This window comes from Dunckerocampus dactyliophorus, chromosome 19 (genome assembly GCF_027744805.1).
Source record: "Dunckerocampus dactyliophorus isolate RoL2022-P2 chromosome 19, RoL_Ddac_1.1, whole genome shotgun sequence".
Classification (NCBI taxonomy): domain Eukaryota; kingdom Metazoa; phylum Chordata; class Actinopteri; order Syngnathiformes; family Syngnathidae; genus Dunckerocampus; species Dunckerocampus dactyliophorus.
In genome coordinates, this window is record NC_072837.1 from 16,522,279 (window position 1) to 16,538,717 (window position 16,439).

Genomic DNA, 16,439 nt, shown 5'->3' on the forward strand with positions numbered 1-16,439 from the left:
GGCCAGTTGAGAGACATAGTCTCTCCAATGTGTCCTGGGTCTTCCCCGAGGCCTCCTACCGGTCGGACGTGCCCTGAACACCTCCCCATGGAGGCATCTGGGACGCATCCTGACCAGATGCCCAATCCACCTCATCTGGCTCCTCTCAGTGCGGACGAGAACTGCACTCCGGAGTTTCTCCCGGATGAGAGTGCTTCTCACGGAAAAAACTCATTTTACCCTTTCGGTCACTACAAAGAGTTCATCACCATAGGTGAGGGTAGGAACGTAGCTTGACCAGTAAATTGAGAGCTTTGCCTTTCGGCTCAGCTTCCTCTTCACAACAACGGCTTGATGCAGAGTCCGCATCACTGCAGACGTCGCACAAATTTTCTTGTCAATCTCGCTTTTCCATCCTTCCCTCACTTGTGAACAAGACCCAGAGGTAGTTAACTCCTCCACTTGGGGCAGGATCTCATCCCCGACCCGGAGATGGCACTCCACCCTTTTCCGGGTGAGAACTATGGACTCCGAATTGGAGATGCTGAGTCTCACCCCAGCCGCTTCACACTCGGCTTCACACTGGATCGGTTCCAGTGAGAGTTGAAGATCACGGCTCGATGAAGACAGCAGGACCACATCATCTGCAAAAATCAGAGACCCAATCAAGCAGCCACCAACCCGGATCCCCTCAACGCCCTGGCTGCACCTAGAAATTCTGTCCATAAAAGTAATGAACAGAATTGGTGACAAAGGGCAGAAGTCCAACCGTCACTGGAAACGAGTCCGACTTATTGCCGGCAATGCGGACACCGGTCATACAGGGAGCGAACTGCCCGAAGTCCGGTACCCCATATTCCCGGAGTACTCACCACAGGATTCCTCAAGTAACACGGTTGAATGCCTTCTCCAATGTAGACTGGTTGGGCAAACTCCCATGCACCCTCAAGGACCCTGCAGAGAGTATAGTAGTTGGTCCACAGTTCCACGACCAGGACGAAAACCACGCTGCTCCTCCTGAATCCCAGATTCAACTTTCCGGTGGATCCTCCTCTCCAGAACCCCTGAGTAGACCTTACCGGGAAGGCTGAGAAGTGTGATTCCACGATAGTTGGAACACACCCTCCAGTCCCTTTATTTAAAAAGGGAGGAACACCACTCCAGTCTGTCAGTCCACCACAGCATCCAGGGCCTTAAGGAACTCCAGGCAGATCTCATCCACCTCTGGGGGGTTGGTGGGATTGACGAGGTCTTCGAAATATTCCTTCCACCAATCCACAACATCGCGAGTCAAGGTCAGCAGCACACCATCCCCACCTTATAGTGTTGACTGGGTACTTCTTTCCCCTCCTCTTTTAAGCCGTCTGGAAGTCAAGAGCAGCGAGCAGCACAATGGAATCCCGTGAGGGAGCACTCTCTAATACTTCCTCTAGGGCAGGGGTCACCAAAGTGGTGCCCGCGAGCACCAGGTAGCCCCCACGACCACATGAGGTGCCCGCAAGCCTGCTTTTCATTCAGGTTTTCAGTTAATAATGAAAGAACAGCAGAAAGAAATGCATTGTGAAATACAACATGTGAGTTGTGGACACCAGCATTTTGTTCATGTTCTGGTAAAACAAGCATATTCGCTTTGTTTGGGTTTAAAATAAGCTCTGAAAATAAATGTTACAAAAATGAGTAGCTCTTGGCCATTTTCATTTTGTAAAAGTAGCTCTCAAAAGGAAAAACGTTGGTGACCCGGGAATCAGCAACTACTTCTGCCTGATGCTTGCCTCTTTAGGCACACCCGAACAAACATTTCCAGGGAGCCATTGCTAACACGGTGAACAGAGCGAAGGAGATTGGGAGGAGGACAGGTCTACAGCGTTGTACCTGGGCATGCCCATAGAAGACATAAAAGTCCGAGTTGCATTGATGTCAGTGGAAGTTGGTGTTAAAAAAGAATTCAGTAAAACACAGCGTACAGAGCCGTCCAAAACTGCTTTCAGGTCTCACTTCCAAATGCGCAAACGTCATTATCTGACGCGTTGATTGGTGACCCCTGGTGTGGAGTTTGTATGTTCTCCCTGTGTGTGCGTGGGTTTTCTCCAGGTGCTCCGGCGTCCTCCCACATTCCAATAATATGCATATTAGGTTAACTGACGACTCTAAATTGTCCATAGGTATGAATGTGAGTGTCAATGGTTATTTGTCTATATGTGTCATGTGATCGGTTGGCAACCAGTCCAGGGTGTACCCCGCCTTCCGCCCAAAGTCAGCTGGGATAGTCTCCAGCATACCCCCGCGACCCTACTGAGAATTAAGCGGCATAGAAAATGAGTGAATGTTCTTGAGTGTGCTGGTCCTGGTTCTGATGGCCCTATTTTGGGCTCAGGGTCCTGAGGGCAACGGGTCAAACAGCTCAAGCAGGGTGGCCGCTCAGTATGCTTGCCCTGCTGAGGCAGCAGGCGGTGTACATGTCCATCAGGGAAGGGAGAGGGCAGCCCATGATCTTATGTGCTGCTTTTACCACTCTCTGTACATTTATCAACTATTTATCAATTGAAATGATTAAATACATTATTACGGACCGGCGTTACACAGTTATTTTTTCTTTGTGAACATCATTTTATTGACAAATCTTAACTAGAAAGTATATTCTTGTGTTTGCTTTGCTCATTAGAACACTCCAGGAGTAATTTGCCAAAAAGAAATGGTTGATAAAAATGTATGTAGAGTGTGGAGGATCAATAGCTATTTTTTAACCAATGTAAAATGATCATGCACTGTCATTCATTAACTTAATTGCAAAGATTCAGGAAGCTAATCTGCTATTCTAATTAGATGCATTTTTGCCAAGTAGAGCATGAAAGGAGTACAGCTCGTCATTATCCGTAATCGTGATGAAGGAAAATCGTCATTGGGTAACTACTTATGTATTCACCTTCACGCTCTGTGATTGGCCAGTCACACACAGTGACCGCCCCTCCTAAGACAGACTCCCTGCAGCCAGAGAGAGGAGTACGCGGTGCATTGACAGAGTTGAAAACGGCTCGTGTCGCGTTGGTCACTGCCTTCACTCCGGATGTTTGTTTTTTTTAGGTTTTCCTCAGCTCAGCTCGTATCTAAAGTTACTTGGTGATCTTGTTTCGTTATCTACGTGATGCATTTGACCAGACAGAGCTGTAAATGGCTCGTGTTGCATTGGTCACTGCTGGCGTTTTCTGTTTTTTTCTTCGTCTGCTTGCTTCTAATATGGCTGGTGATGCAAAGTCAGTTGGAAAACTTTGCTCGTACTACTGAACGTGGTGCTTTTGAGAAAACTAGAGTGAACATTCACACAGATCATTAGAAAATAATTAAATAATAGTCTGACGGATGACTGACACACATGCATAGTACACATATACATGATTGCAATAAATATAGCAACTTCTGATCAATCCATGTGAATTTCACACCTAAAATAATGTCCCCATTTAAGCCCCAGCATGAGTGTTCCAGGTTAACAGCAAAAAAAGCATTTGTGGGCTGGGATAAAACATGATTTGGATTTGGATTAAGGGTGAATTAGGATGAGGCTGAGGACAGTTTGTCCACATGGAACTTGAATCATGTTAGAAAAGACATTGATTAGTATGCACATAACAAATAGTACAGGTCCAAATATACAAGGATCTTTGGATAACCAGATTAAGACAATAAGGCTCAGTTTTGTGTCAGCAGAACTCACCAGGTGTCTTCAGGCCAGCCATCCTTGATGAGATCTTCATCTGTTTGTAGCACAGATAGGGTTGCCACCTATTCCTTGAAAAATGGAATTGTCCCATATTTAGAAACAAAAGTACGCATCCCGTATGGCGCTGAAAAGGGACCCACTTTGACACTTATTACCAGTAACATTTTGTCTTTAAAACAAAAAAGCAATGCCTAATGCCTTTAGGTCAGACTTGGTTTATGAAGTTACGTTCATGGGGGGGCGTGCTAACGAGTGGTTAGCATGTTGGCCACACAGGAGATCGGGATTCATTCCAAAACCATGCATGTTAGGTTAATTGGAGACTTAAATTGTCCGTAGGTATGAATGTGAGTGTGAATGATTGTCTATATGTGCTCTGTGATTGGCTGGCGACCAGTCCAACACGTGGCAAACCATGCACACGGGAGGCGACAAGTGTCTGTGACCAGCGATGCCCGTGAGCGACGTGTTCACATCACTAATACCGGATCTTGCTAGTATTAAAGATAAACTTACATAAATGTCAGTGTAAAATGAATGTAAACTCACCCGATATGTTTACTCCGGCACAGACGAGTTCCCATGGCGCTTTTTTTGTTTATATCTCTATATTCTTTTTTAGAAATGTGAAATAGCTCCGGGAAATCTGACACTGCAAGTATAGCGAACTAATTAGCATCCTGTCCGCTCATTGGTCGATCGATGAAACTCCTGCTGATTGGTCCTCGTCTGGGCGACAGCGATGAAAAGTTGAAAATGTTTCAACTTTTTGGCATCGCGTCACAAGCCAGCGTGCGCACGATGACACGCACGAACACAAACTTTCATGCGCACGAGTTTCGCTTGGCGAGTTTCGAGCGTCGCTTGGCTGGGCGGTGACATGCGATAATCGCCCTATCGCGCAGGTTCCGTTGAAAATGGATGGAGTAGAGGCGATGTCGCCTCCTGTGTGTGGCGCCCATAAGGAGGTTAGCTGGAAAAGTGATTGGATTTGTCGACTGCATGGGGGTCCTGCCTGAGCTCAATTAATCTGATCTCGCATTTAAAGTCTCCTTAAAGAAGGCGCCTGATCCTCTAAGTTTCATCAGTGATTTTGAATAAGCAAGTCAAATATGTTTTTGTCTAAATTTGATGGTTCCCCTTTCTTATCATATTGCCCAGGGGTCACCAACGTGAGCCCCACACGAGGTGCCTGCAAGCCTGCTTTTCATTCAGGTTTTCAGTTGATAACGTGAGAACACTAGAAAGAAATGCATTCTGAAATACAAAATGTGAGTTGTGGACACCAGCATTTTGTTAATGTTCCGGTAAAACAAGCATATTCACTTTGTTTGGGTTTAAAATAAGCTCTGGAAATAAATGTTACAAAAATGAGTAGCTCTTGGCCATTTTCATTGAGTAAAACTCACAAGAAAAACCTTGGTGACCCCTGACATAGCCAATAGTATACCATAATAGCATACACCTCATCGATGTGATTGGTATCGGCATCATAACCCCGGTCGGAGCATCCCTAGTTTGGAGTATTTTTGTTTGAACAAAACTATATTGAAGGGAAGTTGCACCGGTCAAGCAAACTTCTTTTTTTAAAGAACATTTTGAGAGGAAAACTATTATTTCAATGATTGTTACAATCAAAAGGTTCCTAGATTCCTAGGAATTGTAATAGTGGAGGTCAAAGCTATTAACATAACTATATTATATTGTTTATTCTGACGATTATATTTGCTGATAAGAAAGTCCATTCAAGCCCTGCATTTGATGAAAGAGATTTGCTAAATAAAAAAAAACATTATATTCACTATAAAGTGTCATTTTAAGCTTTAAGAGCTTTTGATTTCATGTGAGCTGACATGAAAAGGGAAATAAAACAAATAATCATTGATTTTGATTACAATCCTGCTAAGTTTGGTTTGGTTTGGTTTAGTTTATTTGAACATGAAGGTTACAATGGAATACATCTCATGAATCATCCTTTCACACTTCCACATGTCCAAAAGGAGTAGGAAGAAGCAAAGCTTATTTATTCCTACCCCCCCCCCCCCATCCATTCCACATCTAGTACAGTACATGTAGTTCACTTCCTGTATTCCATGCCATGTTTTATATAATAATCATTGTAATAAAAAATAATAAATAACAGTAAAAACAAAAAAAAACGAACCTGACAGAACAATCATTGTGATGATCAAGACTCTTCTGCCTTGTATTTAGTAAACATCAACTGCTTGTATTGTTTTTTGAATTCGCTCATCTCTGTACTTTGTTTGAGTTCCTTACTCAATCCGTTCCATAATTTAATTCCACGTACAGAAATGCTGTGGGTTGTCAGCGTTGTTCTCACCTATAAATGTTTTAAGTTTATTTTCCTCTAAGATCATATTTCTCCCCTCTGACAGAGAAATACTGTGTGACGTTTTTGGGTAGCAATTTATTATTAACTTTATGCATTATTCTGGCGGTTTGAAAGAATACTACGTAAATCTGCAAATTTTAATATCTGTGATTTAAAAAATAAAGGGTTTGTATGTTCTTACTTGGCATTATGACTGATCCTCCTTCCAGCTTGAAGTCCATTCCTTTGTTGGCATTATCCAAGTTTCTGAGATTGCTATTACTTTGAAAGGTTCCTTGAATTGACTCAAATATTCTTTGATGTTAATAAAGTTTCCATACATGCTTCTGCTGTTTATGCGTTAAGTTAAGTTAACTTAGAATTAACATTGCGATTAATTGCACCACGCTCACCAATAGCGTGAACTCATGAATGTTTCCTTTCTTTGCACAGAAAGAGGCAGGTATTCATGCACCGTCCTTCCTGTGTCTGATGGAGCACACCACCCCGCTCTTGGGCCTCAGGGTGCCCACATCCAGGATGTCAAAGCTCTGGTCGGGCGTCAGGGTGAAGTCAAACCTCTGCAGAATCTTGGCCATCACCACTTTGGCCTCCATCTGTCCACACAAACAACTCACATTACGTCACTGCATCGTTGCTTCTGTTTTATGTTGGGGGTTTTAATCACCTGAGCAAAGTTCTGTCCGAGGCAGGAGCGTGGGCCCAGGGAGAAGGGGTAGTAGCAGTAATACGGCCTGATGAAACAAAATAAAAAATCATGCTTAGGAAGGAGCCACACATGAAAGAAAATAACTACTACAATTCCAAGAATTAAGTTTATTATATATTTTTAATAACAAGAATCAAGTTGTAATATTATGAGGGAAAAAAGCTTTAATACTACAACAATAAAGTCTGACTTTTATGAGCAAAGAGTTTAAGATTTTAAAATAAGGATTGCTTTTATCCAAGGAAGTTTGTCCTGATATGATAATAGTCATTATATTAGAGGGAAAAATATATTACCATAGTACAAAAAAAGAAAGTATTTTTGCCAAAAAAAAGTTCATATTATTAAGAAAATAAAGTTGTAATATTATGAGGAAAAATTTTGGAAAACTTTTTAATAAAATAAAATAGAGATTAAAACGTGAGGAGGTTTCTTGTATGGAGAAAAGCTCCATGGTGAGAACAGGACAGCCAGAAGCCAACCAAGACGGCATGGCTGCTATGAACGATAATACAGTAATATGGAAGTGGCAGTGTGCAATCGTGATGTGTCAGTCGCGAACCAATCAGCACCATAGCCGTCCGGCTCTTTGAAATGAACGACAGGAGCGGGCTCGCGTCGTTGGGAGCCAATCGGGAGCGGATTTTTTTTCTTCTCGTCTTTTATTCTGTGAAAGGGCGAATGTCATTGGTCAAGAAGCAGAGGTTATGGCGACACATGCGCTAGAAAAGGTAAGGACAAACATGAGTGTCAGAAAAAGGAGTCAAGTTTTACACATTTTAACGCAGTGGACAGTACAGAGGCAGAGTGGAATGTGTAGACATGGATGCTGCTTTTCCTTTTTCTTTTGCACTTTTTAATTTTTGTTTTACCGAGTGGTGTTTTGTTGATGTTGTGTTTGATTGTAAATAGTTAGACATTTGCAGGCAGAGATTTGACTTTGTCTATTGAGATGGGTCTTTGTTTGCTGTTCATTGAGGATTTAATTAAATCCACTTAAATCATAAGCATTTAATATCATGTATTTTTTACGTAGTAATTGATTTTCCACAATACGCATAATTTGCTAGCAAGAACCAGATTTGGCCGCTGAAGACATACTGTAAATATCAAAAGGATCGCTTTAGGGAGAAACAATGAGCTGTATTATTATTATTATTATTATTATTATTATTATTATTATTATTATTATCATTATTTCAACAGAGGTGAAAAAAAAATGTCGACAATATCTTTGAGCGTCAATTTGTGGGACAATAAACATTTCAAAACGCACTTGCATTGTTTTGTGACTCAGTTAAACAAAAAAACTTTGCCCAGTCAAATAATCTATCCATCCATCCATCCATCCATTTTCTATGCCGCTTCTCCTCATTAGGGTCGCGGGGGCATGCTGGAGCCTATCCCAGTTGACTTCGGGTGACAGGCGGGGTACACCCTGGACTGGTCGCCAGCCAATCGCAGGGCATTGTACAGTCAAATAATTTCCTTTGTAATTTCATTCAAATCTCGTCTCGTTAGCTGGGTGTCTCGTGACACCCGTATTAAAAACAAACCTTCGTGTAGTGAAACAGTTGAAAAACAGTTGTAGTACTAGAATAGTAATTATAGTATTTTTAGAATGGTAATATTATGATTACAAATATTTTTTTATCCTTGAGGATAAAGTCCCATATTTTCAAAGTGAATGTGAAGACTTCCACACGAACCTGCCTTATATTCATGTGATCATTTGAAGACAGTATTGTGGGAAAATGAAAAGTATCTAGTGGTAAATCTATTGGTTTATTGCTGTGGTGTTTATTTATCCAAGGTGACTTACTTGGGAGCATCGGGGTGAAAGCGGTCGGGGTTAAATTCCAACGGATCCTTGAAGAACTTGGCCATTCTGCTGGACACGTAGGAGCTGAACTGAACGACACGAGCGGTTAGTTCTTCCACAACACTTGTGTGTTCATGTCAATCAATGGCTTACGATGGCAGTGGCGCCTGCTGGTACGTGGATGCCGTCGATGATTATGTCGTTAAGGAGATCACGGGATGTTCCTGGAGCTGTCGGGTACAACCTTAAAGTCTCTTTTAGAACCTTTAGGGGACAAAGGACGTGTTAGGACGTTAACTAGAAGGTAGCATGACAGTTTCACTTCTATGGTTGTTGTGTGATACCATTATTTGGTGAGTCATTCTCTGATGCCTCTTGTGGCCAAAAGAGGAATTACAAGCCAAATCTATCCAATGCTACCACCTTCTTAGCTTCCAAATAGCACAGGCATGAGTCACATAAGGGACGTATTTACTCATTTGAACATTTAAATGAATAAAAGGCATACCTGTGAAAGGTAAACGAGCTTGCCAAGATCGTCGTAGCTGATGTCACGTTTCATCCCAATGACGTCGTCCACCTCCTTCTTGGCTCTGGCAGACAAAACATCAAGTCCAAGACACAGTTGTGGTATTTCTCTGTTGTCTGCTTGTGTTTTTCTTCTCACTTGTCCAGCATGTCAGGATGTCTAGCTAGCTCCATGATGCAGAAAGCCAGCTGGTTAGCCGTGGTTTCCTGTCCTGGAAGGTGACAAATGGATTCATTATGGGATGCATGTGGACTGAGCCACAAGAAACATGAAGAATAAAAAGTCTCACCCGCAATGAAGAAGGTGACAAAATTGTCCAGCATGAACTCTTCGTCTTCTTTGGTCATGCTTTCCTCTGAAATGAAGACATAAGAGTGGAGTTTATGTTCTGTGTGTGGCACTATAATTTTGATGTTTAAAGTCACTTTTTATAAGAGCCACTGTTGATGTCTATTGCTGTTTATATGCTGTTAGTGTAATATAGGTTTCCGCCAGCAGAGGGTACCATGTACATCAGTAGCTGACGTCCTGGTGAACGACGAAGAAAAACTTGTTAGTCAGTACGTGATGAGACATGTGCAGACACACATCGAAGGTGCCCACGAATAATCTATATTTCCTTGTTTTTCAGGTAAGACGACTTGTAAACCATATATAAGTAATAGACAGCAGTTGTAACAGTTAATTAGCGCTTTAGAGTGTAACAGGTGTCAAGCTAAAGAGTGAATATGCACGTTAATGAGCTCGTTAGAGTGAGTTCCTCGTTGTGTACCGAAAATGGCGGACTCGTCGTCCATGGCAATGTGTGAATGACCAAATTCTACGTGTATATTGTTAAGGGACGCACATGAGTCAGGTGAATACATGTACAGCCAAAACGTTTGTCAAACAGAGTGAACATGTATTGTCATGTGATGCTTGTGTTCCTGTAAATACTAAGCTAAGTATAAGGCAAAGCTAGGCTAAAGAGCACATGTGCTGTGCTATTGCTAATTCATTCAGGAAGCTGTGATGGAGAAAGGATGTCCCACATGTGAATGTGAAGTTAAAGCTACACTATGTAATTTCTGTATGGTCATAGAAAGTGTAAAATACTTAATGTTTGTTTCATTCAGAGTGATTACAATGAGAATACAGCAAAAGGGTATATTGTTGGACATAGATTTAGTTTAATAAATACAATTCATGAGAGTAATGGAAAAGAGGATAAAACAGTGATTGGAAACAATGGTTAAAAACATTGTAACATTGTATTTTGAGTTGATTAAGGTATGTGCTCATACCGTAACGTGTGTTGTTTTGTTTATTGTAATACTAGAAGAAAAACTTGTTAGTCAGTACGTGATGAGACGTGTGCAGACACACATCGAAGGTGCCCACGAATAATCTATATTTCCTTGTTTTGCAGCTTTTGCAAAAATAAATATGTTGCACGGGAGATGAGTTGGCCCATCATTCTCTGCAGTGTTACATGTGCACGCTGTGCTCTATTTTATTTTATGAACTTCATGGACCAACCTTTGCCAGCTGTCTTGATGATTTGTGTGAGGATGTCTTTGGGCACGTCGCCGCCACTCTCAATGGCCACCTTCCTGTTGTGGATCCACTGGGCGCCGGTGGAGCGCAGCAGCTTGCAAGCTTCCCTCACCTCCTTGACAAAGGCCCAGTTCTTGGGGTAGAGCTGGAATGTTCCAAGGTCAAAACACTTTAAGTACATTCAAGACAAACTGTTAATTAATGCTGTTGAAATGACTTAGTTATCCAGTCTCTGTGTTGCGATGTATTGTGATTATGTACACACCACCATGAGTTATTAATAGTGCATATTAATAAGTTACTTTCGGTCCTGTTAGTTAACTTTTTCCCTTCATCATGTCTTACAAGCGTGAGGCAGAGTATGTATTTTCCAGTCACAAATTTTATCCTTATAAATAATAATTTAACCATAAAAATTCAATTGCAAAATGTATTATTTAAAATGTTCAACACCAAAGGACCACTGCGATGTAAATACATTTTTCTTTTTTTGGGGGGGATTTTAAAGTTAATTCCAAATACTTAATGTTTAATGTAATTTATAATTATTTTAAAAACATTTTTAACTTTAATGTGATGTTTTATTTTATTTGTAATGAAATGTGTAATTGTCTTTATGATTACATTTTTGGTTAAATGATGAAGCTGCACACTCCACAGTCATACACTGGTGGTGGTAAACTACATCTGTAGTCACAATTTCCCTCGGGTAGACTGACAGAAACATGGCTGCCAATTGGCGCCTCAGACCTTGCTGACCACCACCAAACATTCATTCACATTCATACACCAGTGTGGGCTGCACTGGAGACAAGGTGGGTGAAGCGTCTTGCCCAAGGACACAACAGGGACTGGAATGGAGAAAGCGGAGATTGAATCACAAACCTTCCGGTTTCTGAAAGTACTCTACCTCCTGAGCCACTGCCGCAGCTCTGCAGCAGTCGGGGACCAAAGTAGAATCAAAAAGTCAACACTAAGTGGCGTTGTGTCGTACCTGAAAGAAGGGGCTGCGCAAGTTGTGCACCATCCCTGTCAGACACGTCTCGATGGCCTTGGGGAAGAGTGAAGTGTTCTCCAGCAGCTCCAAATCCACACCAAAGGCAACCTGACCATCATCAGACAGAAACATCTTTCACTTTATCAGATTGAATACAAAAACCTGCCAGGCGAGCTAGCTACCTTGATGATGACGTCTAAAGTGACGCGGTTGACGAGTTGCAGCATGTTGGCCTCCGCTTTTCTGTCGGCGACCTCCGACAGTTTAGTGGTCAGCACCTCCGCTCGTTCGTTGAACGTCCCCATGAGACTGCGTAGATACCTGCGCACACAAGCATGCTGAACGTTTTCATGCAAGCAAACCAAACATTCTAAGTGTCAACATGTAAAAGATATGGTGTGAATGAATTCTCTGTAGAGATGCCTGACATTGGCTTTCTTAGTGATATCCCAAATACTTCCTGTGTGCATTCGTACATTTCCACTCACACGGTCCGTGTGCCCCACCCTATTTGGACAGCCATGCATCAAGTTATAAATGAATAGTCTGATAAGTGTTGCAAAGAACTCACAGGCTGCTGAAGGCGGGGTCCATGATGCGTCGTTGTTTATACCACTGTTCATGGTCCCTGGTCGTTGCCAGCCCATTACCTAAGAACCTGCAAGTAGGACACCAGGAAAGAAAAAGTATAATTCATTGTCTCCTTCTTGTTATCTTCTCAATGTGCACGAGCAGTTGACCTTTGACCAAACATGCTGAAGAGTCGTGTGTGGAGGAAGAGGTCTTTGGGATACTTTGAGGACATCAGGACTTCCTGAAAAAAGCCAACAATCACCTCAATCAGGAGGAAAAAGGAAATAATATCATACATTATTTTCATGACCAATTTGATTTTTGTTTAATCGAATGATCTTTTTAATTGTTTCATGGCATTTATTAAAAAATACTTTCCATGTTGTTTTATTAATTCATGGGGGCCGTCTGGGCACAGGCCAAAGAGGCAACATGGCAAGAGACTTTGTTCCACTCTGGTGTTGCCAGCAGTGAAAGGTGACAGGCAGTGGTGGCAATTGGGCCTCGGGTCAGGGCCTGTACATTGGAGTTTAACCTTGTGAACAAGAGGGTGGTTTCCCTCCGCCTTCGTTTTTGGAGTCCCTAGAGGGAGTACTGAAGAGTCTTCCTCTGGGGATTCCCTTGTTCTGCTGGGGAACTTCAACGCTCACGTTGGCAGCGACGGTGAGAGCTGGAAAGGCGTGATTGGGAGGAACAGGCGAGCCCCCCTGATCTGAACCCGAGCAGTGCTTTGTTATTGGGCTTCTGTGCTTGTCACAGATTGTCCATAAACACCATGTTCAAGCAAAAGGGTGTCCACATACGCACTTGGCACCAGGACACCCTGGGGCGCAGTTTGATAATACACTTTGTGGTCGAGTTGTCGGACTTGCGGCCATATGTTTTGGACACTCGGGTGCTGGCCTTTTTTAAGGCATTCCAACTATCGTGGGATCACACTCCTCAGCCTTCCTGGTAAAGTCTATTCAGAGGTTCTGGAAAGGAGGATCCACGGGATAGTTGACTCTCAGATTGAGAAGGAGCAGTGTGGTTTTTGTCCTGGTTGTGGGATTCTGGGCCAGGTGTACACACTTGGCAGGGTCCTTGAGGGTGCATGGGATTTCGCCAAACTAGTCCACATATGTTTTGTGGACTTGGAGAGGGCATTCAGCCAAGTTCCTGGAGGAATCATGTGGGTAGTACTCCGGGAGTATGGGGTACCAGACCACCTAATTCAGGCGGTTGGCTCCCTGAATGGGTGGTGTCAGAGTTTGGTCCAAATTGCCGGCATTTCCAGTGAGGTTTGCACTCCGCCAGGCCTGCCCTTTGTCACCAATTCTGTTCATTACTTTTATGGACAGAATTTCTAGGCACAGAGCTGATCCGGTTTGGTGGCTGAAGGATTGGGTCTCTGCTTTTTGCAGATGATGTGGTCCTGCTGGCTTCATCAGGCCGTGATCTTCAGCTCTCACTGAATCGGTTCACAGCCGAGTGTGAAGCGGCTGGGAAGAGAATCAGCACCTCCAAGTCCAACGAAAAGGGTGGGCCCATCTCCAGGCCGGGGATGAGATCCTGCCCCAAGTGGAGGAGTTTAAGTACCTAGGGGTTTCGTTCACGAGCGAGGGAATGATGGGATGGAACGTGAGATTGACAGGTGAATTGGTGCTGCGTCTGCATTGATGCGGTCTCTGCATCGGTTCGTTGTGGTGAAGAGGGAGCTGAGCTCTCAATTTACCGGTCAATCAATGCTCCTACCCTCACCTATGGTCAATGAGCTTTGGGTCATGACCGAAAGGACAAGACTGCACGTACAAGCGGCAGAACTAAGTTTTTTTTCTTAGGGTGGCTGGGCTCTCCCTTAGAGATAAACTAAGAAGCGCTGTCATCCGGGAGAAACTCTGAGTAGGAGTGCTGCTCCTCCGCATTGAGAGGAGTCGGTTGAGGTGGCTCGAGCATCTGGTAAGGATGCCTCCCAGACACCTCCCTGGGGAGGTGTTCAGGGCACGTCCGACCAGTAGGAGGCCTCGAGGAAGACCCAGGACATGTTGGAGAGACTATGGCTCTCAAGTGGCCTGGGAACGCCTCGGGATCTGTTGGTAAAAGCTGGGCTACGTAGCCGGAAAAAGGGAAGTATGGGCTTCCCTGCTTAGGCTGCTACCCCCGTGACCCGACCTTGGTTAAGCGGAAGAAGATGGATGGATTATTCATTTATTTGCATGGTGCATTGAAAATTACAGATAAGACAATAAATGAGTAAAACATAATTTCATTACTTAAAATAGGAAATAATTCATTTCACATGAATTGATGAAATTGCAAAAATATGATCTTGGATAACTACAATTAAAGTATTTATTAATTAATAAAACATATTTCACTACTACCATATTCCTCACTTTGAATTGAACTGGCTCCGCCCCACAGGATGTTGAAATAGAATTCCAGGAAGTGGACTTAAATCAATTGCAATTCCACGAAGAATATGCCTCATTTAACCAAGGTTTTAGCTTCAATACTAAAAATACTTTTACAAACACAAAGTACCACACAAATTCCCTACAATTGGAATACTTGGATAAAGCAAAGCATTCTGGGAAATGAAATATTTTATATCATTTGGAAGTTCTAATACATCAAATGAAATAATGTTTTATAAAGGGTGCTTTTATTCTTCATTGTCGGTGACTAACATTTGCTGTGCCGAAAATATCATGTGTACAAGAGGTTGACAAGAAAAAATATTTCAATGCAAAAGCATGATTCTGCAATACCCAAATTATCAACTATCTGTATTGCAATTCTAATTCCTCTTTGCAACCTCAATTCAAATTGAAAGGAAATCTTATCCAGGCATAAACATATCAACATTACCTTGATGGCCTCTGGGCTGGTGGTGCACACAAGTACATAGTGTAAGATATTCATCCTGTACACGGAGCCATAACATTCTGCCCTGAAAGAGACAACATTTAACACAATAAGGAGTGTATGTACAGTATATGCATATAGAAAAAGTGCTTACCATTCCAGAAAGAGGTCATGCACGTTTCCTCCCTTTGCCATCGTCCTCAACAAAGTAGGGGAATGTCCAAACAGAAAACTACAAAAAGATGAAAGGTGAGCTGAGGTGAATTGAGGTCAAATAAACAAACGATTACCTTTCCCGCGGTGGTCCAGGTATGTGATCATACTTCATGTGCACATATTTAATGTAAACGCAGTAGCCCAGGAAGGCTACCAACAGCAACACCAACAGGATGCCCAACACGTGAAGTGCCAGGATGAAAACAGAGTACAAAAAGGACATTTTTGCATCGACAAAAGTCCGTCTGCAGTTGAGTTGTCCGTGTAAAAGAAGACTAAAGGGGCGGGGCCACAACGATCTGATAAGTGTTGCGGTCAAATGTACACACCCACGTAAAACATTCGGACCAAGGGTGAATTTAAAGTGCTTTGTTATTGTAAAGTAGTGATGGTCGAGTATTGACCGAGTCGTTCAAAACTCGGGCAACCGGGACTTGCGGGTATTTGTCTCTGTTTAGTTGTTCACTTACCATGCTGCTACTAGCTAAATTAAAAAGGAAACTACGTAACATGACAATAATTGTGCAACTGTTACTCTAACTGCATTTGTATAAATGTATTAACCCCGTGGAAAAAGCAACAGCCTTTCCTCAATCAGCTTTCCTTTCCACTTCCTGTTCCCGTCTGAGCTGGTGGCTCACTAACGCCGCATGAGGGTGCGGACAAGTGTATCCTGAGGCTGACGTGGGCTCACTGGTTTAGTTGATTCAGGTAAGTGGACTTGTTGCGCATGTGAGAGGTTCTCTGGAGACTTAGACGCCGCATTGAGCGCCGAATCATCCGACGACGTCACCTCCATATTAGATGCGGCAAAAGAGAACGACGAAGATTCCTAATTCATGTTCTGCATGGAATTGTAGCAACCAGTTTACAGTCAAAATATATCTCACGGGATTATCGTTCACGGGTAAGGCAGAAAAAATTATTTTGATTATATTTGGCCAGTATAACATCATTTTACCAACAGAATTTGTTTCATTTGTGGCATTGATACCGTTGATTCCCGCGGTGAAACCAGACTCCAGAAACTTTGTAGAAAGGCGCTTTATTAAATTTGGTCCATTTTCTTGCATTTGTTTAAGGGGCAGAGCTTCTACATCCAGATGTATCGCTGCAACGGGCCATGGTATGGGAAGTTTTAGTTTTTTTGCGCGCTG

The 16,439-nt window shown here is 42.8% G+C and overlaps 1 protein-coding gene across 1 annotated transcript; it reads right to left on the reverse strand.

Moving 5' to 3' along the window:
• Nucleotides 1-5,747: 5,747 nt before the first annotated feature.
• LOC129172176 (cholesterol 24-hydroxylase-like) lies at nt 5,748-15,673 on the reverse strand. Its single transcript, XM_054761661.1, has 15 exons — nt 15,357-15,673; nt 15,221-15,298; nt 15,070-15,151; nt 12,387-12,460; nt 12,218-12,304; nt 11,829-11,967; nt 11,644-11,754; nt 10,632-10,794; nt 9,403-9,468; nt 9,252-9,324; nt 9,093-9,177; nt 8,738-8,848; nt 8,585-8,673; nt 6,721-6,787; nt 5,748-6,649 (listed from the first exon to the last, which is right to left on the reverse strand). The coding sequence occupies exons 1-15, from the start codon at nt 15,503-15,505 to the stop codon at nt 6,500-6,502; spliced, it is 1,524 nt and encodes a 507-aa protein (XP_054617636.1). The 5' UTR covers nt 15,506-15,673; the 3' UTR covers nt 5,748-6,499.
• Between the last annotated feature and the right edge of the window lie 766 nt (nt 15,674-16,439).

What these genes read in the sequence shown, in the direction of transcription:
- LOC129172176 (XM_054761661.1), bottom strand. Translation starts at nt 15,505, where the DNA reads ATGTCCTTTTTGTACTCTGTTTTCATCCTGGCACTTCACGTGTTGGGC. An exon ending in CCTGGACCACCGCGGGAAAG is followed by an intron (nt 15,299 to 15,356) that starts GTAATCGTTTGT and finishes ATCTTTTTGTAG; the next exon opens with TTTTCTGTTTGGACATTCCC. An exon ending in CATCAAGACAGCTGGCAAAG is followed by an intron (nt 9,469 to 10,631) that starts GTTGGTCCATGA and finishes TCTTCATTTCAG; the next exon opens with AGGAAAGCATGACCAAAGAA.